Source organism: Phyllostomus discolor, chromosome 3, assembly GCF_004126475.2.
Source record: "Phyllostomus discolor isolate MPI-MPIP mPhyDis1 chromosome 3, mPhyDis1.pri.v3, whole genome shotgun sequence".
Lineage (NCBI taxonomy): Eukaryota > Metazoa > Chordata > Mammalia > Chiroptera > Phyllostomidae > Phyllostomus > Phyllostomus discolor.
The window spans coordinates 117603919-117629654 of record NC_040905.2 but is presented as its reverse complement, the minus strand read 5'-3'; the positions used below and the strand labels follow the sequence as shown (position 1 = coordinate 117629654).

Here is a 25736-nt window from a genome sequence, read left to right as displayed (position 1 = left end):
CCCCCAAGTCCCCTCTGATGCGCAGTCTTTTGACCTAGCCATTCATGTATCTTTACAAGGACATTAAGCCAGTGATGCCACTAGAATGATAATGACAGCAGAGGAAGAGGATAAAATTCAAGTCTCTGGGACCTACCAGCAAATACAGCAGGGTGGCTCACCAGAGTGGGGAATTGAGGGGAAGACTGGACCTAGGAGCTCAGCAGGGGTCAGCAGCTTGGATTGACCGAAACCCCAGCTTCCCGCCATCCCCCACCACACCTCCCACCCCCTCTGGGAAGGGAAATTACATTTCCCCATTTTAGCAAGGGGTGGTGAGGAGGGAAGACTGAGTTAAAGCAAAGCTGAAAGTACAAGCAGGACGGAAAGTGAAACTGGGCACAGCCCCCGTATAAGATGCCCCCGACCCGGGAGATGGCTGATCAAAGAGACTGGGCCCTGCCATGGGCCAGAAGGCAGGCGACCTTGGCTGGCGTGAGTTTGAGGCCAGGGCTCGGGGCAGAGGGGTGGGAGGCTTGGTTGAGACTGGACTGAGGATGGGAGAGCTTGACTGGTGTGGATGGGGGCAAAGGGCTGAGGGGCAACCACTTGGCAGAGACTAGGATATAAGATGCAGCTCACTGGAGGATGGGGACAACACTGGCATGAATGGGGAACAGGGGTTGGACAGACAGGTGGTGGTTCAGCCAGGGCTGGGCAGAGCACGAGACAGTTTGGCTGGCTTGAATGAGGGGCAAGAGTGGGGGGCTGGTGGTTGGGCTAGGGCTGGAGAGAGGATGGGAAGACTTGACCAGTATGAATGAGGAGAGTTGGACAGATGGGTTGACCAGGAACAGGGCCTGGCAGATAAATGGAGGGTTTGGTTGGAGTGAATGAGCAGAGGCTAGACAGCCTGGCCGAGAACTGGTGCTGCCTAAAGGAACAACAGCCAAGAGTTGGCACAAGTAGCGGCTCTGTGGCCAAGGAGTCAGCAGTCTACCTGGGTCGAGGGTCTGTAGTTTGAGGTTCAGGAAGAGGTCCAATCTACTACTGGTGACTGAAGGACTCAGAGGCTGGAACAAGAGCAGATGGTAGGATCAGGGCAGGGACTGAGGACTAAAAGATGGGAACAGAACCATCAAAGTCCAGGGCCAAGGACCCAGAATTGTCTGCAGAAGTTAGGGAGAAGCCAGGGGAAGGGTCTGGGGCCCCCAGAGCTCCAGCAGAAAGTGGAGGGCTGGTGGCAAATGACACAGCTCAATTCTGAGTGGACAATATCCACCAGGGTCTGGGGCACTGCTCTCCCTCAACACAGAGCTGGGAAGAACCCTACTCCGCCCACAGTCTCAAGGATGCCAGAGTGGCCCCAACTCAGGGATCCTGAAGGTTAGAGAGCCAGGCATTGGCCACCCCTTCTGGAAGTCCATGGGGAAAGTGGACCTACCCAGAAACTCCCCTTGGTTTTTATTGAGTAGACACTTCAAGGAGCAGAGCCCAGGGGTTAGCAATCAAGAACAGACAGGGAAGGGGGATGCAGTGGAGGGTCAGCAGGAATAGACTCAGACTTCAGGCCTGTGTTGGTTTGTGTTTCAAGGAGAATTGTGTAACTCGGATGATTGCTAGATTTCCTCTCCCTGAGGGAGAAACCACAGAACACTGCCCTCTTCCCAGAACTCCCGTCCCAATGTCCCTCTTCCTCTTGTTCAGGAAACACAGGGCAGAAAGCCTTTTCAGGACTCAGCTGGTCCGATTCTCCTGCTTTATAGATGTGGTTCGAGGCCCAGAAAATAAGAGGAGGCTTGCTCAAGGGAAGAACCCAAATGAGAAACAGGGGTTCTGCTTCATGATCCAGGCCCTCCTCTCCCTACTGGCACCCCCTTTTTCTCCCTCACTGTAGAGTTACCCACTTGCCTTGGTAGAGGGGGGACCAATCTATCCTTCTGACTCCCTGGGATAGAGCCTCCGGCATTGCCAGCCACCCCTGGAGTCCTAGTTTGGGCCATCAGGACCACCTGGCCAAGCCTAGGGAATCCTTGGCAGAACAGAGCGTGCCTGCTCCAGGGGAGGTGGCTGCCTCCTCTGAGTTCCCTGGGGAAGCTCACAGGATCTGCATTTGGGCAGATCTGGAATCCAGTCCTGATTCCCTCACCCTCTATCTATATACTTTGGTAAGTCAACCTCATGAACCTCATTTTCTTCATCTTCAAAATGGGAATAATAGCACCCAGGCTGCCACATAGAATTGTGCATTTAGTTCACTGAAAAAGACACTTGGACAAGGGAGTTTGTGGGAGATGGAAATCCAGACTGAGATCTGCGTGCAAAGGTGGCCACTCTGTGAGAGGCTGTGTCTGCCCAGGGGAGAGGACACTTTCCCTTCAGTCGCACAGGGATGCCATACTGTGTCTTCAGTAGCTTCCATCTAATTAGTGGTTTTGAGGGGTCAGTGAGATGAAACACAGCACTTGGCCTGTGTTCTTGAGTTCTCAAGCTCTCCTCTCATTTTGCCTCCCTTCTCCCCATCTATCCAGGGCTCAGCCTTTTGCTGCTCTCCCTGCTCCTGGTTCAAGCTGGTGTCTGGGGATTCCCGAGGCCCCCAGGGAGGCTGCCCCTGAGCCTGCAGGAGTTGCGGGAGGAGTTCAAGGTCAGCCTGCATCTTGCCAGGAAGCTGCTCTCCGAGGTTCGGGCCCAGGCCCACCGTTTTGTGAGTTTCCCTAATGCAACTGGCTCTGGGGATGGGCAGATCCCCAAACCCGTCTGGCCCCCACTAACAGACCTTGCCCTACAGGCTGAATCTCACTTGCCAGGAGTGAACCTGGACCTCCTGCCCCTGGGAGGGCAGCTCCCCAATGTTTCCCTGAACTTCCAGACCTGGCGCAGCCTCTCGGTGAGTGAGGGGCTGGTGGGGTGGGGCAGTGAGCTAGCAATAAGGCTAGGCTGGGTGGTTAGAAATGAAGTGAAGGATTGAAATGAAGATGGATTTGGGAATAAATTGAAGGACAGAATGGATATAAGTAAATTGAGGCTGAGTATGTCATTGGACATAAAGATGAAGCTGAATAAAGAAATGGAGTTAGGAAGGAGGTAAAAGTGAAGTGGGCATGGATAAAAAGGTAGGTAAGTGAATAGAATGGGATCAGGACTAGAAATTAGAATGTCTGGGAATAGGAAGAAGGTTGGGGATGAAAGTGAAAATAAAGTAGAGGATGGAGAAGGGACGGGGATTACTGGTGAGGATGGAAATGGAATGGTGTCGGGATGGAGTTGGAGAAGAGACGGATGATGAGAATGAAGCTAGACATATGGACGAGGGATGGAATTGGGATTAGGAATAGGAATAAGGATAGGAAAGAGGTTGGAGACAGGCTGAAAACAAGTGAAGAGATGGAGATAGGATGGGATGGTGGAGAAAGTAATCAAACGGGGTACAGTGGGGCTATGGATAAAGAGTGCTAAGACAATGGAGAAGGGGTTGAGGTTAGACATGAGTTCAGGTGTGGGACTGAAAATGAGGGTGGGAAAGGAGATAGAAGTCACAGACAGCAGAGACTGGAATGATGATGAGTGAAGGGAGTGGAGAAGAAAATAAAGTTGAGTATGAGAACAGATATTTAGACAGAATGGGTATTGGAGTTTGGGATGGGAATGGGACCCAGAGAGACATGGGATTGGGTTTGAAGTGGGTCATCCTTGGCCTGCGGACCTTTCCTGACCCCTTCCTTCTACTTCCATAGGACCCAGAGAGGCTGTTATTCCTCTCCATGACACTTCGCCCCTTCCAAGCCCTCTTAGGAGGACTGGGCAGCCAGGGGATCTGGGCCAATGCAGAGAGGAAGCAGCTGTGGGCCATGAGTTTGGATCTCCGAGACTTGCAGCGGCATCTTCGCTTCCAGGTAGAGTGTCCCTTGAACTCCATAGACCAAAGGTGAGGGTCACTGGTCCCCTTTTTAAATACTCCCGTGCCCATAGGTGGGGCAAGTCTAGAAGGAGATGCTCCAGATCCTGAGTCAGATGTATGAAAGGTGGAAGTGTGTGTGTGAATGTGTGTGTGCATGTGTGTGTGTGTGTGTGTGTGTGGCTGCACCAGGCCCTGGCTCTACACCCTGAATCTCTGCTTTCTCTTGGGGTCCTGGTCTTAAATGAGAGAACAGCTCTGAAGCACCCAGCACAACATCTGGCTCCAACAGGACCAATCATAAAGTTGGTTCCCTTCTCCCCATCATCCTCTGACATCACCAGGTCCTCCTGAATATTTCAAAGGGAAATAAGAATTTTATCTTTACTGAAAGGAGAATCGAAAATGCAAGCAGCAGAAAACTAGCTACATCACCCTTCCACCCATTTCTGATCCTAAGACAACCCTTAAGAGAGGACTTTCCAAAACCTCAAACACCCAGAGCAATCCTGGATGGGTGAGCCAGCTCCCTCCATGAGCATCATCTCGCTCTGTGACTTCCATTTTCTTGAACCAAAAAAGCAGGCGAGACAACGTGAGATGACAACATAATGGGAGATCTGAAGTAGGGGTTGTCCAGGGAAATCATGACTTCGTGGTCTCTGACGTCATTTGGCACCACTAGGCACATAAGGAACAAGGATTCACTCAGCATCTCAGCCTGACTATTTTCTCACAGGTGCTGGCTGCAGGATTCAACCTCCCTGAGGAGGAGGAGGTAGAGCAAGAGGAAGAGGAGGAGAAGAAGGGCAAAGGGCTGCTCCCAGGGACCCTGGGCAGCCCCTCACAGATGTCAGCCCAGGTGTCCTGGCCCCAGCTCATCTACACCTACCAGTTGCTACACTCCTTGGAGCTTGTCTTGTCTCGGGCCATGCGGGACTTGCTGCTGCTTTCCCAGGCTAAAAACCCAGTCCAGGCCTTGGGGTGTCCAACACTGACTGGCTCCCCAGCCTGATGGCATGGTTTCTTAGCCCCTTCCCTCTCCAGTTAGGATTTTAGGACTGAAGTCAGGGCCAACAGGACAGCCTCCAGCTCACCAGAAGGCAGGACTCTACCGACCTCCGTTCCCAGACCCTACCCAATAACTTAAGGCTCCTCCAGTCTTTGCCAGATATTTATTTCTCAGATATTTATTTATTGTTTAGGGAAATGATGGTTTATTTATTGTTTCAGGGCCTGCTGGTTGTCCCAGGGCTAGGCCACCAGTCTGGGTGCCAAATAAAGCACTCTCATCCTTTCTCTGCCTCGGCTTCTTTTCAGAAAAGGGGTTTCTGACACCCACAGTGGGGCTAGAATGGACTCTGCAGCCTTTGGCCACGCTGGACCTCTCTCTGCTCCTACATTTTTGGGGTTCCTGGCCCACCTTTCCCCACTCTGGCTTGCTCAGTTGGCGGCTGCCATAGTAACCAGCGGAGTTCTGAGGCTGAGCTCCCATTTGCAAAGCTCAAGGTGGCTGGTCTGCTTAAATCAACTTTTGATTGTACATGGAGCTTCATAGGCCCTCCTAGCCCCTTTCCTCTGGGCTGGTCCCCACCCCAGAGGTTTGCCTTCCTTCCACACAGCTCTCCAAGGACTTGGGAAGGGGGTTAGGGAGTGGGCGCAGTCAGAGAGGAAAGGCTGTGGGAGAACTGTCTCTGTCCCCTCTCAGTCTTCCCGACAGTGGCCGAGACAGACTGAGGAGGTAGTCAGGACAGGCCATGAGAGGTAGTCCCGGTCGGGTAGGTGGTCCATCAACTGTGTTGGAGAATCAGATTCCTTAAGTTTCATGGTTCTCAAAGACATCTGGTTCTGTCTGCTCTGTGAATTAAGCTCCAAGAAACTCAGGCTAAGATAGTGGATAGGGTGCTTCCAAAGCGGCCAAGGTAGTCAGGCTGAACAGGGCTCAACCAAGCCCTCTGACTCTCACTCAGGGCCTGGCTCTCAGTGCCCAGTCACTGGGGCTTTGGCCGGCCCAGTCTGGCTTGGAGTTCCTGCATCATGCCGGAGTGTGCAAGACCAAACCTGGAGGGGGAAGACAGGCCAGAGAGCTGGTCTCCAGGTGTCCACGGCCTCCTGCCCATCCCAGCCCAGTCACCTCACCCCAAGCTTACCCGTGTCCCAGGGGACTTCTCCTGGCTGGCACTGGAGTCCCTTCAGGGCGTGAGGGGCTTGGCTCTGGAGGTCCCTCTGGCTGGAGAGGTCTCTGCTCAGGGGTGGACAGCTCTTCCTCTGGTGGGGGGCTGGCAGGCTCCTGCTGCTCAGAGGCAGGGATCCGTCGGAAGGAGGGCCGGGAGCGACGCCGCAAGGAGCTGCGGGAGAGGAGTACACGGCTCCGAGGCACAGACACATCCAGGCGAGATGCAGAGAGGAGGGCCTGCAGGGATGGGAGCACTGGGTAGGACGGGGCTGGTTTCAAGATCCTGCTCCGTTTGGCTCAGGACCCTGCCTGGAGCCCTCACCTTACTCCAGCTGCCATGAGCATCCTCTGGGGCACTTCCCACAGCCTCTTCTTGTGGTCCAGGCTCAGTTTCTGCTGGATCCTGATTCGTTGACTGGTCTTCCTGGCCCTGGATGTCCTCCAGGTCTTCTGGGTCAATCTCCTTGGCCTCTTCCCTGTGGTATCTAGTCACCTCAACATCTTCTACATCACAGGACATTTGTGCCTCTTCCTCAGGGGTCTGGTTCCCACACTGCCCTTCACTGTCTTCTCCCTGCTCCCTTGCTTGCCATACCCCTACCTCTTTTTCCAACAGCATCTGCCCTCCTGAGAGCCCCTCGACTTCCACTATGGCCATGGTCCCCTCTGCCCCTGCTGCCTGGGAACCCAAGGTAAAACCATCCATCCCATAGCTTCCTTCTGCCACTACAGACTCCCCAACCTCCACCCACTCTCCCCCTGGCTCACCCTTCTGAGCCTCAAAAGCTTCCACTTGACCACCTCTGCCAGTAACTTCCTCTGATGAGCCCCCCAGGCCAAATTCCTGCCCACCTTGGTCCTCTCCCTCTGTACCTCTAGCTCCTGCACCTAGCTCCTCACCTCTGCCAGCTTCCTCTCTCCCTTCTGAGTCCCAGCCTCTGCCAAATGCTTCATCCCCAGCTTCCTCGGCCTCTCTTACAGGCCCTTCCCTAGTCCCAGCAGACTCTTCATCTGAAGCTGCCTTATTCTCCACAATCTCAGCAGTCAAAAAACTGGCCCCTGTATTGTCCTCACTGTCCTGCAGGTTCGAAGCTGCCTCCTCCAGCCTCCAGTCTCTCCTGGGAGTTCTGTCTACCTCCCAGAGCACTGTAGCCTCCACCTCCTCATCCTTGGTTTCTCTGGCATCTGACTCTCCCGGTGACTGGCCTGTCCCTACTTCCACCCAGCACCTTCCACCTAGTTCTGGGCTCTCTGCTTCACACCCTGCTTCCTTTACTTTGTTCCACTCTCTGCCTGCCTCCAGGACCTCTATCAGTGCAGACTCTCTGCCTCCTGCAGCCTTCCCCTCCCCCTCTTCAGTACCTACTTTTTCCTCCTGGGTATTCCTTCTCTCTACATCCCTTCTCTGGTTTTCCCAGGCTTCTGCTTCAGAGATATCAGGTTTTACATAACCCATGTTCCTGAAATTATTCTCCAGGCCCTTTTCTGTCTCCCCTTTGCTCAGGGCTGGAATGTTCCAGAGCTCTTCCTTATCATCCTGTCCTTCGGATTGCTCTGTTGGGATCTGAAGACCTCCTATCAGCTCAGGTTCCCAGCCTTCAGGGACCCAGTGCTTGGGGCCACCGTACTCTACCCCCAATTCCTCTTGACCCGTCTGAGCTTCCTCCTCACTCCTTTCCTCCCTGAACTCCTTTTCGGGTCTGGTCTCTGGGGTTGCCTCAAAGTCAGCATCACCTTCAGCCTCATTTGCTACTTTGTCCTGGGACAGCTCAGCCTCTATGGCCTGGCCATTCTCTTTCTCCTCCTTGGCCTCTTCTGCCTGCACCCCCTCCTCCTCCAGACTGTCCTGAGGAGCCATGACCTCTGAATCTTGCCTCCCATTGGCCTCTTTCCCATCCTGATCTGCCTGACCCTCATACCTGCCCCCTGTCTCCCATTCTGAGCCCTGGCCTTCCGCAGCCTCCTTCCCCGCTGTCTGGTCCTTAGCCTCTTGTCCCACTCCTTCAGTTCCCAGGGCCCATTTCTGTTTCAGGAACAGCCTCACCTCAGCCTCTCTATTTTCATTCATCTCCTCCTTCTGGGCTCCCTTGGAGGCCTCCTCTATGGTGCAGACTATCCTAGTACCCTCTGGGATGCTATCTCCTGGGACTGCTCCATACTCTGTCTCTCTGACTCCCAGGAGGTCAGTCTCCTCCCTGAATGAAGTTGTCCTGCCCTCCTTCCCACCTGAGGTTGTCCCAGTCTCCTCACTGCCTGAAGTTGCCCCATCCTCCTCCCCACCTAAGGTTGTCTTGGCTTGCCTCCTGTCTGAGGTTGTCCTAACCTCCTTTCTGCCCAAGGGTGCCTCATCCTCAGATTCTGCCCTTGGCTCTTGTGTCACCTGTGCCCTTGTGCTTTGGCCATCCCTCACCATAGCCACCACATATTCTTCCCTCCCAGCCTCTTTGGCCCCAGCCCCCTGGATCTCCTGTGCAACTGCCTCCTTAAGTGACTGTTCTGATGCCCTGCCATCCCTGCCAGCGCCGGCCTTCCCCTCAGGCTCTCTGCACCAAGTCCACTCTGACTCCACCCCTCTGGCCCCTCCTGGCTCTCTTGCCCTGACCTCTTCCTCCTCCTCCTGTTCCCAGGTTCTCAGTGTCTCTTCTCTGTTCACTTCCTGCTCATTGTTCTCCCAACTCTCCTGGGTTTGGCTGCTCTTGTCTCCAGCAGCCTCAGACCCTGCCTCAGACTTCCTTCTGACCTTGAAGGGGGTGCTTGGCTCCTGGCACCTGGAGGCTTTGGCTGCCTCCCAGGCCCCAGCGTCTTGCCTGTCTCCTTGAGACCCGTGGGAGCTGTCTTCTCCCCAACTCCAGGTCTGTTCTGTAGCTGAGCTTCCTTCCTGGTGTCTTCTAGATGCTTCAGGCCCTCTCAGTCCTCCATCCCCCTTGCTTTGGCTGCCTCTGAGGCTCTCCAGGGCCTCCTGAGCTTCCTCCTCTACAGTTTTCCCTGGCCTTCCTGTAGCCACTTCCCCCAGTTCCTCAGCTGCTCGTGCCTCCCTTCTCTCTGCAGTAGGGACCTCATCTCCTATAAGGTAGGAGACAAAGGAGCTGAAGGAATCCTAGAAGAACAGGAGGAGGGAGGGACAAAGGCATTAGGGGGAGGTCCAGCCCTCTCCTGGGGGCCCTTGGACAGAGAAACTCAGAATAGGAAGAGGGGTTCTGGGATCTGGGAGGAGGAAGACAACAGGATCTGCAGAAGGAATAGGAAATGGCCTAGATTGGGGGTACGTGTATGTGTTTTTGGAGTTGGGAGGATTGAAATCCAGAAAAGATCAGGCTAGGAGGCTGCCTGATCTTAGGGAAAGAATCTCAAGTCTAAGGAGAGACTCAAAGGGAAGAGGGAAGGTGAGGCCCCGGGGAGAAGTGTAAAAGCCTCTGGCATCTCTTTGCCCCTCTCACCAGTGCCCCCCTCAAGGCCTGATGCAGCCCAGGGAGATGTAGCCGGAGGAAATCCATCTTGTCTGTCTCTGTGTGTCCAGAAAGCTGATAATGACCGTCCCCACCCACCAACATAAGCCCGTCTTCCCCGGGACCCAAGACACTTCCTCTTCCCCGGTCTCCCCCTGACGCATCTTTACCCCAGGCCCTACCCGCCTTCCACAATGCCCACAGCAGCTTCGAGCCTAGGCTGGGAAATGAGTGTGCACCACACAGGGAACTCAGGGGCACAGTTGGAGGTAAAGAGCAAGGGACAAAGCCATAAAGGAAAAAAAATGGGAGCAGGAGACCTTAGAATTGGGGATGGGGGAGGGGTGTATGGCAACTGCAGCTCAAGTGACTCAGGTCTTGTATTCACACCTCAGCCATTTCCGCCACCCCCCCTCAGCCACAGCCACTCTGTGAGAGGAAGCTGGGGTTTGTGGTTCCTGTTTTGCCTGGGGACAAGGAGTGGGAGGGAGGAGGGAGTTGCTAAGAGCTCTGGCTTCTCATTTCAGGGTCATTAATGTTTCCCCCAAGGGAAAGGGGCTGGATTGGTGGCTTCAGTGCCTGTTCTTTCATCTGTAGTCATTCGTGTGAAACAAAACTTGGCTAGGCTTTTATTGTGGTTATTTGTGTCTACCTCCCAACCTCCTGTGAGTTTCTTGAGGGCAGAGACCATGTATGACACATTGCTGAATTTCTAGAACCCTGCATGGGTGGTAGGACCCATTTTTCACTGGTTGAGTGACCTTGGAAGAAGACCAAAAGGAGTACATATCAAACAGCCCTCTGAGGGCCTGGTGCTGAGAAAGAGCTGATACAGGTGGGCACCAGCTATTGGAAGACCACAGAAGAGATTAGCAGGAGAAGGAGGTAATGAAGAAAATTCAGAATGCCGCTTCACCACCTACAGGAAGGTAAGAGAATCCACTCCTTATTTGCAACTATGTAAAGTAACATTGATCAACACCACCACTTCCCCTAGTTCCCTTCCACTGCCCTACTTCCTAAATTTCCAATTAGAGAAATGAGATGAGATCACAGAATCAGAATATTGAGATTTAGAGTCATCTGGTCTAAGCACCTTTTGTGCAGACAGGAATCCTGCAGCAGCCTGCTCAGCCAGCATCCCTGTCTCTTGTGCTCTAATTCTTATTGCTAAAAGAATCTCTGGAGTCACCTTTACATCTAACTTTGTATGATCATCAGTAACTTTCCTTTTTTGTATTTCCCTCTGTAAAACCAGGGTTTGGACTACTGCGATGTTCCCTGGTCCTAGGATAATTTGGGAACGGGGTCTTTTAACACCTTAGATACTGCTAATAAATAATTCTTGAAATCCTCTTAGGTGGGTGTTACCTTTACATTTAGTTACCTTTACAACCTGAGGGCAACAGACAGGCATAAGAAAGACCGGAAGCTGTCCATCTTTGTTCCCAGACAGAAACAGTACTGTCTGGAATGAGGAACAAGGTAGCCATATTTGTTCCTGGCAAGTGAGGGCCGCGAGACCTGAAGCCGCGCACAACCATGATTAGTGCTGGCTCAACACAGTCACGGCCTTGGCGTCGCTAATCTAACATTAAGGCTCTTCTTGCTGATCCCACCCACTTCAGTTTTAGACCAGCGATTCCAGGGTTTTCCTGGCCACTCTCGGTTCTACACACGGAAGCTGGGAAAGCCTTAAGCAAACACAGTGACAAGACCCGGAAGTTGTGATGACCTCCGAGCACGTGATGGGGGAACCCGCTGGTGCTGTCACGTGACCAGCCAACCTGTCGTCGTTCCAGGTTGCGGAATGTTCAGCTGCTCTTAAAGGTACAGGCTGCAGGGACCCTTGCTTTAGAGGGGGCGGGGGCAGAATCTGACGGGTAGGGCGTGCTGGGGCGTGGGAGAGCGCGAGATGGGTCCCGGGTTTAGCGTAGTGGATCGCGGGACGCAAGTGCCTCAGAGAAGCCACAGCTGGGACTGGCAGTGGGGCGTTGATCCTTCCCACATGTCGCAGACCCACATCTGTCCCACCGGGAGACAACTCTGAACTTTCGCTGACTTTGGACCCCTCCGGGAACCTGAACTTGATGCCATGGGAGGCTGTGCAGGCTCGCAGCAGCGCCTTTCGGATTCTGAGGGTGAGTTTTATGGACCACCCTTGCCCCGCGACCACCTGACAAGCTCGGGAGCCGGCTTGACTGTAGGAGAACACTCGTGAAGTCATCCTACACCTGAGGGTCGTGTAGGGGTCATGCCTTCTTCTCGCCCTCTCAGGAGAGGTGTCCGCCCCGGAACTTCGGCCCATTCTACTGGACCGGCAGGGCGCCCATTGGAAGAACGTGATTGGCTTCTGGTAAGTGGCCTGAAGAGTTCAACACAAATAAAAATGGGCAGAAACAGGGAGGCGACAGAAGAAAAGAGGGGGGAAAAGGTTGAGCTGCGGAAAAAAAGAGCTGAATCCACAAATATTTAGTGAACCAGTTGGTTTCCCTGAGGCAGTATGTAAATTTCCCACGCTTAAATCATTTACTTACCACCTTGGTGTTTTGGCCAGATCCTCATACGGGCTGTAGGATTATTTACTTGTTTTTATTCCAACCAATTAAGCCTTTACATTTGTAAGTATACATATTGTTTAAGGACGACGTAAATCACTATTCTAGACAGAAAGCCAATATTTTCCTAATGCACATTTAAATAAATACATAACTACTTTTTTAAGAAAATCCTCACCCAAGGATATGTTTTTATTGCTTTTAGAGAGAGAAGGGAGAGAAGAGAGGGTGGGAGAGAAACTTCAATGTAATTGCCTCCTATGCATCCTGACGAGGGTGGGAACCCTCAGCATTTAGGTGTATGAGAGGACACTCTAACTGAGCCACCCAACCAGGACACATCACTACTTTTTAAAAGATCATCCTCCCACCTCCAAAAATCACTTAAGTACTGCTGAGCCTTGGGAATACTTCTAACACTTATCTAAACATCGAGGACTTGGGCGGCACACTGGGTTGGAAGTGACTTTCCATATGACTCTAGTCACACAGCCTCTCTGAGCCTCAGTTTCTCAGCAGTGAAATGGGAAGAGCAATAGTACCCCTTCATAGGCTTGTGAAAAGGACACATGAAATCTCTGGTGCTGGGCCCAGGTCCATTCCCATCACTGAGTACAGCTGTGGGAGATGAGAGTGAGCAAACAAGATCCTGCATGGATCATAAAGGACTTTGGTATTACCTTGTTCTGATCCCTACAGCACTCTGTAAGGTAGAAGAGAAATTTGTATGCCTACTTTGCACATGAGTAGACCGAGGCCACTCAAGTAGGAAGCAGCAGACTTGGGACCCGAACAGAGTCTTTTGGTGTCAAGTCCCAGGAGCTTTCTACTATGCCACAGCGCACCAGAGACAGTGGATCAGTGGCTGAGAAATGCCCCAGGAACTGGTGGGAGCTCACAGGAAGAGTCATCCAGGATGCCTTCCTTCTCTTCCTGGGAGAAGTCTGGGAGATTAGATGTGAACCCAAGTCTGTGATCCCAAAGCCCCTATTCCTAACCCTAACACTGAAGGAGATGAGGCCTGGTGTTAAGAGAAAAAAAGTGAAAGCTAATTGAAGGAAAAGGGGAGGATCGGTGCTAGGATTGTGGATAGATTGTAGGCTAAAAGATTAAGATCTGTTCTTATATGTCAATTACGTCTCAGTAAAACTGGGAGAAAAAAAAAATCTGTCCTGCTCACTCCAGGCTCCTAGGCCTTTGCAACAACTTCTCTTATGTGGTGATGCTCAGTGCTGCTCATGACATCCTTAGCCACGAGAGGACATCTGGGAATAAAAGCCACGTACGTGACCCTCCCTACCTCCACCACTGTGTTTAGTCCCTGTGGGAACTTGAGGAACTCACCCTGGGGCAGAGGCTCCCTTGAAAAACTCATGGAATGGAGTAGCTAAGGGTGGGGCAAGGGGCCAAAATTTCCCAGACTCCCAGATGGCAGAGCACGAAGGGTGTTTAAGAATCAGTTAGTGCCAGGTGTACAAACGCATGTGTTGGCTGTGTAGAACCATGGTTTCTGGCAGAGTTTCTTAACCCTCACACTGTTAACATTTGGGGCCAGATAATTCTGTTGTGGGGCTGTCCTATGTATCGTCGGATGTTTAGCAGCATCCCTGGCCTCTTCGCTAATGCCAGTAGCACCCCCTGTCCACTAGTTGTGACATTCAAGAATGTCTCCAGGCATTGCCAGATGTTCCCTGTGGAATCTAATCATCTCCAGTTGGGAACTTCTTGTCTATGAGGAGCTGGAGGGCACGTGCCCAAGCAGAGCAGCTGCCACCTTGCAGGTCCAACAGGGGATTTGGTCCAAAATCAGACTTTCTGGAAATCCAGTTTTTAATGAAAGTTCCTGAATGTGTTACCTAAGTAAAGTCCATTTACAGGGCCACGTTTGGCCTGTGGATCATTCTATGGAAACCTCCTTCCCATTGTACACATAGACAAACTGAGGTCCAGGAGGCCAGTGCTGGCCTAAGGCCATCCTTCATGCAAGAGCAGAGCTAGGACTGGAGCCAGGCCCTATCTGTCTAGACCCTCTTGCCACCCAGGGTGAGAGACTGTCTTTGTTCCTCTCAGGTAGACCCAGACCCAGTTCCCACCCCCCACAATAACTCATCTCGATTTGACTGCAACTCTGTCTCCACAGCTGTGAGTAACCATCTGGTCTTCCCCTGACCCCCACCCCTACCACCTCAGCACCCAACTGGGACTGTCCTAATTATAATAATGAAGACTGCCATTTCCTGACCCCACTCTGTGTGTAGCTGATCTTGGTTCGTTTAAGCCACATGACAGTACTGTGAACTAGGCACCACCATCATCCCCCATCTTCCAGAAGCTCAGAAAATGTGAATACCTTGATGCAGAGCTAGGACTTGACCCACATCCGAATTCAGAGCCTATGCTTATAGCAGGTCTAATTAACTAGTTTCTGTCTTTCCTTGGCTGCTGGTTCAGAGGTTTGTCCCTGGGAAGGTCTGGGGTCTCATTCTGTTCTCCTGTCCCAGGCGGTGCTCCTGGCAGACATCCTCCCCACGCTCGTCATCAAATTGCTGGCTCCTCTTGGCCTTCATCTGCTGCCCTACAGGTCTGGGTGGGGATGATGGGAGGAAGGGCAATTGACTGGTGAGGAGGGCGGGAGGGTGAAGGAGATGAGAGCCGGAGCTGACCTTCCCCTCTCCTCTTCCCCCTCCACTCAGCCCCCGGGTTCTCGTCAGTGGGGTTTGTGCAGCTGGAAGCTTCATCCTGGTTGCCTTTTCCCACTCGGTGGGGATGAGCCTGTGTGGTGAGCATGAGATTTTGTATCAGGTGGGGGACCCAGAGGAACTGCAGCCGAGCATGTGTGGGAAGTAGTGTCCCCAGCTCCCCAGAGGAAATGGGTTATCTTTATAACCCTCAGAAGCTACTAGGACTGCACAAGTAGGAGATGGGAGATGAGGTCAATTTGGAGGGCTAGGTGGAGGGGGGGAGATGGGAGGAAATGGATGTATTAGATAGAGACCGAGATGCACAGAGGAACCAAGACTCCATCACGGGGGTGGAGGAGGTGTCCGGGAAGAGTTCTCACTCCTGGTTTGGACACTGGATATCAGTACCGTTCCCTGTGAGAGGACATTCAGAGAGGGCTTGGTTCTATCCCAGAACTGGAGCTCCGCCCATCTAAGGGTCTGGTTTTTTGCCCCTCTGAGCTGATGCAGAGGAGGCCATGGCCAGACACCGTAAGGGGTTGGAGCTATTAGGAAAAGGCGAGGTATGGCCACTGTCGTGCTTGTCCTCCCCCAGGCGTGGTCTTTGCTAGCATCTCATCAGGCCTAGGGGAGGTCACCTTCCTCTCACTCACCGCCTTCTACCCCAGGTAAGTGAGCAGAGCAGGCAGTGGGGAGAGGAAGTCCCGCTACTGGCTTTGGTCCTTTTTAGTGCTCCAGTGTTGTTCTTCTCAGGGCTGTGATCTCCTGGTGGTCTTCAGGTACTGGGGCAGCAGGGCTGCTGGGGGGCATTGTCCTACCTGGGCCTCACCCAGGCCGGCCTCTCACCGCAGCACACCCTACTGTCCATGCTGGGTATCCCCACCTTGCTGCTGGCCAGGTAAGCTGCCCTGGGCTGGGTGGAAGAAGTATTTGAGGAAAGAAAACCAGATCATGATCCCTCCCAGTTCTGAGATCCCTACAGTCTTGTTATGAGGGATGAAGGTTCTGGACTCTGATAAGCCTGGGTTTGAGCCTGGAGCTGCCGCTTGTTAGCTGTGTGGTATGGTACAAGCTGCTTTACCTCTCTGACCCTCAGTTTCCCCACATCTCAAACGGCAGTCATCCTCCTTGCTTTCCTGTGAGGTGATAATGTGTGGCGCATCCAGTGCAGTGTGGTTCCCAAGGTGACTTGAGGGAGACAAGGGTGGGCTTATTCATTTTATGTATTTTTATGTGTATTAGGAAAAAATTTTAACCAGTCAGTCAAACCTGTGATTTCACAGATTATTGCTTAGGACAAGGCCATGTAGAAACAGGGAATCGATTGAAAGGAAAGTATTAAGTAAAAAATAATATACACAGGAGGAATGCAGATATGACAAATAGCATGAAGACAAAACACAAGTGAAATTTTGGAAGTTCTAGTCTAGCACAGAATGACCACATAATAAATGGGAGCTAGAGCAATCATTACAATAATAATGTGGAGCAAACAGCTGACTTATGTAGTGTGAGCCAGGAGTCAAAACAAGGGCCCGGGGGGTGGAAGCAACAAGGAAACAAGTTTCAGCTCCAGAGAAAGAAGTGTTTTTGTACAGTTGGAGCTCTCTAGCACAGGCTGTGGAGCCCTCAGAGCAATGTAGAAATGAGGGGGCGCTGCTCTGGAAGGGAGTGGCCCTTCCCTCCTGACAGAGGCTCTTGGACCTTGTCTCGTTCCACCTCCCCCTAGCTATTTCTTCTTACTCACATCTCCCGAGCCCCTGGACCCTAGAGGGGAGGAAGAGGCAGAGAGGGCAGCCCGGCAACCGCTGATGGGCAGTGAGGCCCCAGAGCAGCAGTCAAAGCCAGGTAGGAGGTGCAGGAGGTCCTCAGAGCGCTGGGCTCTCTCTGGGTGTTAGTCTTCCTCTCTAGAGTGGACAGTGGGAAGGGGAAGTGGATGTGTGTGGCGGTTGTGGTAAGAGCCAATCACATTCATCTATTCGAGAAATACTCACAGAGTGCTTACTATGTGCCGGGCATTGCAGTCACTGGGGGTGCCATGGAAATAAGGTAAGGAAATGGGACAGACTCTAATGACTGAATCAGAAGCATGCTTTTCACATACTGATAAGTGGACAGGAAACAGTGATGTGCTAGAAGATGGCACTCGTGGGAAATGGAGAGGGCTTCTACTTAGAGGTGGTCAGTGAAGGACTTTTTAAGGAGGTGTTGTTGGGCTGAAATGTGAGTGCAAGGAATCAGCCCTGTGGACATTGGGGTGAACAGGTTCCAGGCAGAGGGAACAGCAAGTGCCGAGGCCCTGCTTCAGGAACCAGCCTGGATGTTCAAGGAACAGAAAGAAGGGGCCAGTGCGGCTGGGGTGGGGACGTACGGCCATCAAGCTATACAAGAGCTGTGAAGAGGTCTCTGCTGGGTATTTTTTTTTTAACTTGCGGTGAAATATACACAGTGAAGTAATGTATTAATATACCAACTTAACCATTTTAATTGCACGATCCAGTGCATTTACACTGTTGCACTGGCTGGCTGATTCTTTCCCGCCAGCACTCCTTGGCTTACTCTGCCAGCCTCACCTGCCTCTCTCTCCCTGCTCCTCCGCAGACTCCAGCACAAACCTCTCTTTTCAGGAGAAGTGGACTGTGTTCAAGGTATGGACGGTGGCTGTGGCCTGTCCCAATTGGTGGCCAGTGCCTGTCTCCCAGCCTTCCACTTACGTTATATCTTCTGACTCGTCTAGGGCTTGCTGTGGTACATCATCCCCTTGGTCCTGGTTTACTTTGCTGAGTATTTCATCAATCAGGGACTTGTGAGTAAGGGCCGACAGGAAGGGTTTGGAAATAAAGATCAAGATGGGGACTCACACAACCCCATTCACCTCCCCTGTCTGGTCCTTGCCACAGTTTGAGCTCCTCTTCTTCCGGAACACATCCCTGAGTCACGCTCAGCAGTACCGCTGGTGAGAACCCCCGAGGTTGGGTGGCAGGACAGGCAGTCTGCTGGGAGGGCCTCAGGGAGGAGGCGCTGCTATGTGAGCCGGCACTGGAGGGGCTTCCTTCTACTCCCTGCCCCTGTCTCAGGTACCAGATGCTGTACCAGGCTGGCGTCTTTGCCTCCCGCTCTTCTCTTCGCTGCTGTCACATCCGTTTCACATGGGTCCTGGCCCTGCTGCAGGTACCAGGCCTCTGGCCTTCGTTCCTTCTCCACCTTAGCTCCCAGCTTCCCCAGGCCCCAGTGCTTCTGTCCATCAGCAGGAAGTGTTTATTGCTCCCTGTCGTGTTCGTGTTCTAAGTGCGAGGACAGAAGGGCAGCGGGGCTCCACATCCAATGTGTCTTTCACAGCCAGGCAACCCTGGATGGACATCCCAGTTTCTGTACTCGGGCTTTGTGACTATGTCCAGTCTCTGAAACAGTTGGAGCCTCAGTTTCCTCATCTAGAAGTCAGGCCAGGCTAACAGCTGCTTCTCAGGGTATTTTTAAGAAATACAGATGAGAAGAAGGGTGAAAAAGCAGTTAGAATCACTCAATGATTATTTTGCACAAGCCTAATGCAGAGACATAGGCTTTCAAATATTTCTAACAATAAAAACACGTACAGTTCTTTTATTCTGCATGGTTAATTATAATAGAATCAGTGACATTGCACTCATCCAATTGTGTATCTCAAGACATTTCAACTATCCATGACAAAAGTAATTTACAGCTTTAAAAAAACAAACACCTTTCCCTACGACAGTCTAAGAAAAGTACTTTTACAAAACCAGCATTTGTTGTTCCTTCAGCCCTGAAGGTGACTATTAAAATAAACTTTCAAATATTATAGGAAAGTTTTTTACCCTTTTTAATTTACTTGAATCTATAACAAGATCTAGACTAAGTATAGATTACACTCTAATGTTAGGAAACACCATGCAAATATCCTCTAGCTTTCTCCTTTACTTTTTTAAGCAGTAGTACCAGCCCAAGGCTTTGTTGCCCCAAAGCCCCAAATTGTGATGTCAACAATTCTTAACTTGGGACTCTTCCTTAGATGCTGCTGAAATGTGGTTTATGATTTGAGTTATAATCTCAACCAAAGCTGCTTTATAGAAATAGGGGCTTATAATCATTTAATTCCATTATAGAAACTGGCCTAACGCCACAGGTGAAAGTGTGTGCAGTATTTCGCAGGTCACATTAGTATTACCAGAGTGTGTACTTTTTTTGTCATGTTATTTATTTATTTTTTAATATATTTTATTGATTATGCTATTACAGTTCCATTTTCCCCCTTCACTCCCCTTCACCCTTCACACCCCCTCCCACCCACATTCCCCCCCTTTAGTTCATGTCCATGTGTCATAAGTTCTTTAGCTTCTACATTTCCTATACTATTCTTGCCCTCCCCCTGTCTGTTGTCTACCTACCATCTATGCTACTTATTCTCTGTACCTTGCCCCCCTCTCTCCTCCTCCCACTCCCCTGTTGCTAACCCTCCATGTGATCTCCATTTTTGTGGTTCTGTTCCTGTTCTAGTTGTTTGCTTAGTTTGTTTTTGGTTTTCTTATAGGTGTGGTTGTTAATAATTGTGAGTTTGCTGTCATTTTACTGTAATGTTTTTTATCTTCTTTTTCTTAGATAAGTCCCTTTAACATTTCATATAATAAGGGCCTGGTGATGATGCTCCTTTAACTTGACCTTATCTGAGAAGCACTTTATCTGCCCTTCCATTCTAAATGAAAGCTTTGCTAGATAGAGCAATCTTGGATGTAGGTCTTTGCCTTTCATGACTTGGAATATTTCTTTCCAGCCCCTTCTTGCCTGCAATGGCTCTTTTGAGAAATCAGCTGAGACCCGTCAGACTTGATGGGAACTCCTTTGTAGGTAACTGCCTCCTTATCTCTTGCTGCTTCTAGGATTCTGTCCTTCATTTTAAACTTGGTTAATGTAATTATGATGTGCCTTGGTGTGTTCCTCCTTGGGTCCAACTTGTTTGGGACTCTCTGAGCTTCCTGGACCTCCTGGAAGTCTATTTCCTTGGTCAGATTGGGGAAGTTCTTCATTATTTGTTCAAATAACTTTTCCACTTGTTGCTCTTCCTTTTCTCCTTCTGGTACCCCTATAATTCAGATGTTGGAATGTTTATAGATGTCCTGGAGGTTCCTAAGCCTCTCCTCATTTTTTTGAATTCTTGTTTCTTCATTCTGTTCTGGTTGAATGTTTCTTTCTTCCTTCTGGTCCACTCCATTGTTTTGAGTCCCAGTTTCCTTCCCATCATTATTGTTTCCCTATACATTTTCCTTCATTTCATTTAGTGTAGCCTTCGTTTTTTCATCTAATTTGTGACCAAATTCAACCAATTCTGTGAGCATACTGATTACCCGTGCTTTGAACTGTGCATCTGATAGGTTGGCTATCTCTTCATCGCTTAGTTGTATTTTTACTGGAGCTTTGATCTGTTCTTTCATTTGGGCCTTTTTTTTTTTTTTTTTTTTTTTTTGTCTCAGCACACCTGTTACATAGTGAGGGGCGGAGCCTTAGGTGTTTGTCTGGGCAGGGCAACCCAGTCCCTGAGTTGTGACACTGTGTGTGGGGCAGGGGTCCAAGAAGGAACAATGGTGCTTGCTCTGCTCTCTGTCGGATTTCAGTCCCTTCCACCACTTCCCCCAAGCAATCTGGGTTCTTCTGGTGCTAACTCCTAAGTGGGAGGGTTTGTGTACATCCTGGGACCTTGTGGGTCTCTCCAACGAACTCTCCTGTGAGACTAGGAGTCTCTCCCGGCACCTCAACCCCCACAGGTGTTTGCAGTTGGTGGTTTGAGGCTTTATTTCCCAGCACTGGGATCCTGGGTTGCGAGGTCTGACTTGCTTTCCAGTTTCACCCAGTTTATCTGCACATGAATGTAGGATCGCCCAGTTCCCCAAGCCACCTCGGGTGCTGGCGCCCCTCCACAATCCACCGCCTCGTTGAGTCCTCCCATTGCTGCCTTGCATGCCTGGGATTCACCAGCTGCTGCTTCTCGCACCCAGGGTCCACCAGCCACCGTTTCTTGGTTTTGTTTGGGGTGGGGGGGGTCACAACCCCTCTCTGCCCGACTCTGGCCCTTCTACTAGTCTGGATGAATGTGTCTACTTTCACTCCTTGGTTGTCAGACTTCCATACACTTCAATTTTCTGTCAGTACTGGTTGTTATTTTATTTCTAAATTTTTGTTGTCCTTATTTTGGTTGTGTGAGGAGGCACAGTGTGTCTACGCCTCCATCTTGGCTAGAAGTCCCAGAGTGTGTACTTTTAAATGCAGATTTCTGAACTCAGCTCAGATGGAATGAGTTAGAACCTCTGAGGCCCAGGTTTGTGTGGGTAATCCTTTTGTGCACCAAGTATGTGAACTGCCCTGGTGGCAACCCCTGGCACTCAGGGATGGGACATTGGGATCCCCTGAGGGACCCCAGAAGAGGGGCACAGAAGAGGGACCTATACCCCTGGTGTCAGAGAGGCTTCCTAAAAGAGGTGGGAACATCCAAGCCAGCATTTTTCAACCTCAGCGCTGGGGGCCACATCATTCTTTGCTGTGGGTTGTCCTGTAGGGTGTTGAGCAGCTGCTCTGGCCTCCATGCATTAGATGCCTGTAGCAACCTCCATTCCCACTGTGACAACCAAGAGCATTTTCAGACATTGTCAAATGTCCCCTGGGCAGCAAAATCAGGCCCAATTGAGAACTACTGGTCTAAATGTAGCCTCAGTACAGTAAGCAGGGAAAACTATCCTGGGAACCTTTGGGAGGAGAAAGGAGATCACAGGGTTAAGTGACACTGATCCACACTGACCTGGGAACAGTGTAACCAGGGGAGCCCAAGTGAAGGAAGGTGGAATGGCATTCCAGGGGGTAGGAATGAAATGGGCCATGGGGTGAGGGAGGAGACCTACAGGGTCTGAGGGCTGGAACAGGGTTGGGAGAAGACATGCCCTGGATCCCAGGGTCTGGTAGGCTGGCCGGATGTTAGGATTTGACCCAAGCCTGCCAGCCCTCTCCTTCATCAGCATCTCCAAGACTGGGCCTGGAAGGGAGGCAGCCTCCCTTTCTGCCTGCCATGGGTCCCGGGCTCAGCCCTCTCCTCCACCTCGACCACAGTTCTTCAACCTGGCCTTCCTGCTGGTGGACGTGTGGTTGAGCTTCCTGCCAAACATCTACCTCGTCTTCGTGATCGTCCTGTATGAGGGGCTCCTGGGTGGTGCTGCCTATGTGAACACCTTCCACAACATTGCCCTGGAGGTAGGCACCAGTCAGGCGAGGGCTGTATGTGGCCTTTTGGGGGAAAGCCAGGGCAGGGGTGTGGAGGGCTGAAGCTTCACCCCTGTTCCCTGCCCTCCTCAGACCAGCGACAAGCACCGGGAATTTGCCATGGCAGCCACCTGTATCTCCGACACCCTGGGGATCTCCCTGTCAGGGCTCCTGGCCCTGCCTCTACACGACTTCCTCTGCCACCTCTCCTGACACTGGGCTTCTTGGAACACAGGATACACTGATAGGTGGGCAGGCCAGACCCCAGGCCTACAGCCCAGAGTCCATCCATGAGCTCTGCCCCTGGACTTCGCTGCATGACTGGGCTGTAGAGAAGCGCTGAGGTTCCATTGTCCTTGGACAAGGGGCAGCAGCTTTCCTCACTCCACATTCACTTGGGGTCCTTCTTGGCATTATACCTTCGGAATAAATGCTTCTATTATTGATTGACTCCTGTGCCATTTTTCTCCTTGAAACAAAATTTATTATAAATAAAGTAATACCAGCCCACATTGGAATATATATAGGAGAGTGTAAAGATAGCATTTTAGCAGATTTCTACCTAGTCTTTCAGGCTTCTTCATTCACTCACTGTATAAGGCAGTCTGTATACATTTTTCTCCAACACGTGAGCTTTCAAACATGCAGAGAAGTTGAAAGGATTTGTGCAGTAAATACTCATGTAGGTACTGCCTGGGTTCTACAGTGACCATTCTGCTCTTACTGCATCAACACAGCTTATTTTTGTAATGCACTTCAAAGGAGGCTGGGAGCTGGCTTTTGGGTATTCTTCACACCGAGTCTCTCGTTCTACTGGGTCAGCTGTGGCAGCTGTGAGGACCCTAAGCCCCCAGGCTGATGTGGCTCAAGCCCAGGCAGTGTTGGTCAACATCAGTGTGGCCTGCGGACTGCAGAACATTCTAAGGACCAACTTGGGACCTAAAGGCACCATGAAGTTGCTTGTTTCTGGGGCTGGAGACATCAGGCTTACTAACCACAGTGTGCTGCTTCATGACATGCAAATTCAACACCCAACAGCCTCCTTAATAGTCAAAGTGGCAACAGCCCAGCATGACAACTGGTGATAGCACCACTTCAAATTTCCTAATTATTGGAGAATTGCCGAAACGTGGATCTTCATTTCTGAAGGTCTCATCCCAAAATAATAACAGGATTTGAAGTTGCAAAGGAAAAGACACTTCAGTTTTTAGAACAACTCAAAGTAAGCAAAGAGATGGATAGGGAAACACTTGTAGATGTGGCCAGAGCATCCCTGTGTACTGGAGTTCATGCTGAACTTAAAGATGTCTTGGCAGAGGCTGTAGGTAACTACACTTTGACGACTAAAAAACAAGATGAACCCACTGACCTCTTCTTGGTTAAGATCATGGAGTAGAGACATAAATCTGAAACCTATACAAGCTTAATCAGGTCTTGTTTTGGACAGTGGGGCATAGCATCCTGATATGAAGAAAAGAGTTGAAGATGTATACATTTTCACATGCAGTGTATCATTAGAATGTGAAAAAGGTGTGGGTCAGTGGATTTGAGTGCAGGCTTGTGAACCAAAGGGTTGTCAGTTCAAATCCCAGTCAGGGCACATGCCTGGGTTGTGGGCCAGGTTCCCAGTAGGAGGCGCAGGAGAGGCAACCACACATTGCTGTTTCCCTCTCTTCCCCCTCTCTAAATAAATAAAATCTTTTTTAAAAAATTCCTCTTAGAAAAAGAATATGAAAAGGGTGAATTCAGGCTTGTTTTTTTTACAAGGGTGCAGAAGAGAGGAATTGGTAAAAACAGAAAACTCATTGAAGATAGAGTTTAAAAATAGAAATGAAAAGAGAAAGTCTGTGGTGATTCAGATAAAGGATTCGTTATTAGTCAAAAGGGAATTGACCCATTTTCTTCAGATGCTCTTGCAGAAGGAGGCGGAGCTGCTCTTCACAGAGCTAAAAGGAGAAATGTGGGAAGGCTGGCTCTTGCCTCTGGTAGGGTAGCTCTAAATTCTTTAATGACCTAACTCCTGACTGGGACAGGCAGGACTTGTCTATGAGCATGCATTGGGAGAAAAGAAGTTTGCCTTTATTGAGAAATGTAATAATCCTTGCTCGCTCTCCACATTTTTGGTTAAAAGACCAAATGAGCACACACCCAAAGGTGCAATAAAAATGTCTTAGGGGCTATTAAAAATGCTACTGATGATTGTGTAGTTTCCAGGTGCTGGTTCAGTGGAAGTGACAATGGCAGAAGCCCTAGTATAAGCTCAGTGTAAAAATACAGGCATGGCTCAATTTGGAGTTAAAGCATTTGCTGGTGCTCATCTGCTCATTATTCCCAAGATTCTTGTTCAGAATTCTGGTTTTGACCTTCAGGAAACATTAGTTGGAGTTCAAGTAGAAGTTCAGAATGAGGTTAACTTGTGGGTGTGGACTTGAACGCAGGTGAACCAATGGTAGCAGCAGAAGTGGGTGTATGAGGTAGCTATTGTGTAAAGAAACAGCTTCTTCACTCCTGCATCGTGATTACCACCAACACTTGATTGGCCGATGAGGTCACGCAAGCTGGAGTGTCTTCTCTAAGAGGTGGCATTGAAGCTTTCCTTGCACCATCTGAATTGTGAGTCCTCACGAGGGTATCCAACCCAAGGCCATGGATGGTTATGAATGTGGCCCAACACAAGATTGTAAATTTACTTAAAACCTTTTCTTGCTCATCAGTTTTCATTAGTGTTTGTGTATTTAATGTGTGGCCCAAGCAACTCCTCTTCCAGCGTGTCCCGGAGATGCCAACAGGTTGGGCACCCTGCTTCAGAGTGATCCTAAGAATACAGCTATGGAATTTCTGTCCAAGCTTCAAATGGCTTTCAAAGAATTTCCTCATGTAAAGAAAGGAGCGCTGGCACCTGTTCAAATTCCAAAGTCTGAAATTATAATTAAAGTATTTTTTAAACTGCACTCAGTGTGTGCCGGTAAAGTAGACCATTTTCACGCAATAAACAGGATGTTTTGCTTTAGCTTCAGTGATACAAAAATACATGTTTGAGAAACACTGTTATCTCCCTTATTAAGTATTCCTTGAAAAACAAATTTTAATGGTTAATAATGTCTCCTAATGATTTATTTTTTAAGTTACCCAATGGTTCCACAGCACTTAAGTTTAAATTCTTTATGCTAATATAAATAACACTTAAGTAACTTAAGTTATGAAAGCATCCCTGTTTCCTTAGTATAAATTGCTGTGGGTGCTTTTGAAATAGCTTTGCTAAAATGCTCCCCAGAAAAGTTAAGTGGTAGTGGGTAGAGAGATGCGTGAACTAGAGGCAAGGGTGCTGAGAGAGCCGCAAGTATAATGTGGCAAAAACAAACACAGAGGAGGCAGGGGTAGGAAGGTGGCCGAAGGCACAGTGACCTAAACTAGGTGAGACGAAAAGTTCAGGGTGGACCATATTTCTACACCTCTGAACATTTGTGTATGCTGAAATATCCATCCCGAAACCTCTAGTGTCTTTTTCTCACTCACATTAATCTCTCCATGTTTTCACAAAATCATTTTTATACCGTTGGTATATTTCTACAGTCCTCAGAGGTGAAATTGTGTTGCTAAGCTTTGTATTCTGAAGACTTTGCAGTGAATGTGCAATAAATGTGTTTAACTTGAAGAAAAGGTAGGAGGCTCACTTGAATACACTTCCCTCTACATGCTTCGGTGTGCACAATATTAACTAGAATCAAGCATTTTGTACAGTCC

The 25736-nt window shown here is 50.2% G+C and overlaps 3 protein-coding genes and 1 pseudogene across 4 annotated transcripts; 3 read left to right on the top strand and 1 right to left on the bottom strand.

Annotated features, from left to right (window-relative positions):
• Positions 1 to 319: 319 nt before the first annotated feature.
• Positions 320 to 5150, top strand: IL27 (interleukin 27). 2 transcript variants are annotated; one of them, XM_028525069.2, is made up of 5 exons: positions 320 to 474; positions 2511 to 2683; positions 2768 to 2866; positions 3714 to 3872; positions 4614 to 5150. In XM_028525069.2, the coding sequence occupies exons 1-5, from the start codon at positions 444 to 446 to the stop codon at positions 4887 to 4889; spliced, it is 738 nt and encodes a 245-aa protein (XP_028380870.1). In that variant the 5' UTR covers positions 320 to 443; the 3' UTR covers positions 4890 to 5150. The 2 variants fall into 2 exon arrangements, with proteins under 2 accessions (XP_028380870.1, XP_035877113.1); XM_036021220.1 differs by lacking the exon at positions 4614 to 5150 and adding an exon at positions 4219 to 4590.
• A 142-nt stretch (positions 5151 to 5292) lies between these two features.
• On the bottom strand, positions 5293 to 9894 carry APOBR (apolipoprotein B receptor). Its single transcript, XM_028532440.2, has 4 exons — positions 9488 to 9894; positions 6373 to 9147; positions 6025 to 6287; positions 5293 to 5935 (listed from the first exon to the last, which is right to left on the bottom strand). Exons 1-4 carry the CDS (start codon positions 9599 to 9601, stop codon positions 5866 to 5868), a joined length of 3222 nt encoding a protein of 1073 aa, XP_028388241.1. The 5' UTR covers positions 9602 to 9894; the 3' UTR covers positions 5293 to 5865.
• A 1484-nt stretch (positions 9895 to 11378) lies between these two features.
• Positions 11379 to 22442, top strand: CLN3 (CLN3 lysosomal/endosomal transmembrane protein, battenin). Its single transcript, XM_036021219.1, is given in 16 exon segments — positions 11379 to 11637; positions 11774 to 11852; positions 13240 to 13336; positions 14125 to 14196; positions 14556 to 14635; positions 14748 to 14833; positions 15331 to 15403; positions 15489 to 15537; positions 15539 to 15633; positions 16465 to 16583; positions 17337 to 17383; positions 17473 to 17541; positions 17636 to 17691; positions 17813 to 17906; positions 21843 to 21983; positions 22086 to 22442. Coding segments are annotated over 16 exon segments (1323 nt in total). The 5' UTR covers positions 11379 to 11591; the 3' UTR covers positions 22206 to 22442.
• Positions 22443 to 23683: 1241 nt separating this feature from the next.
• LOC114507138 lies at positions 23684 to 24999 on the top strand (annotated as a pseudogene).
• The last annotated feature ends 737 nt before the right edge of the window (positions 25000 to 25736 follow it).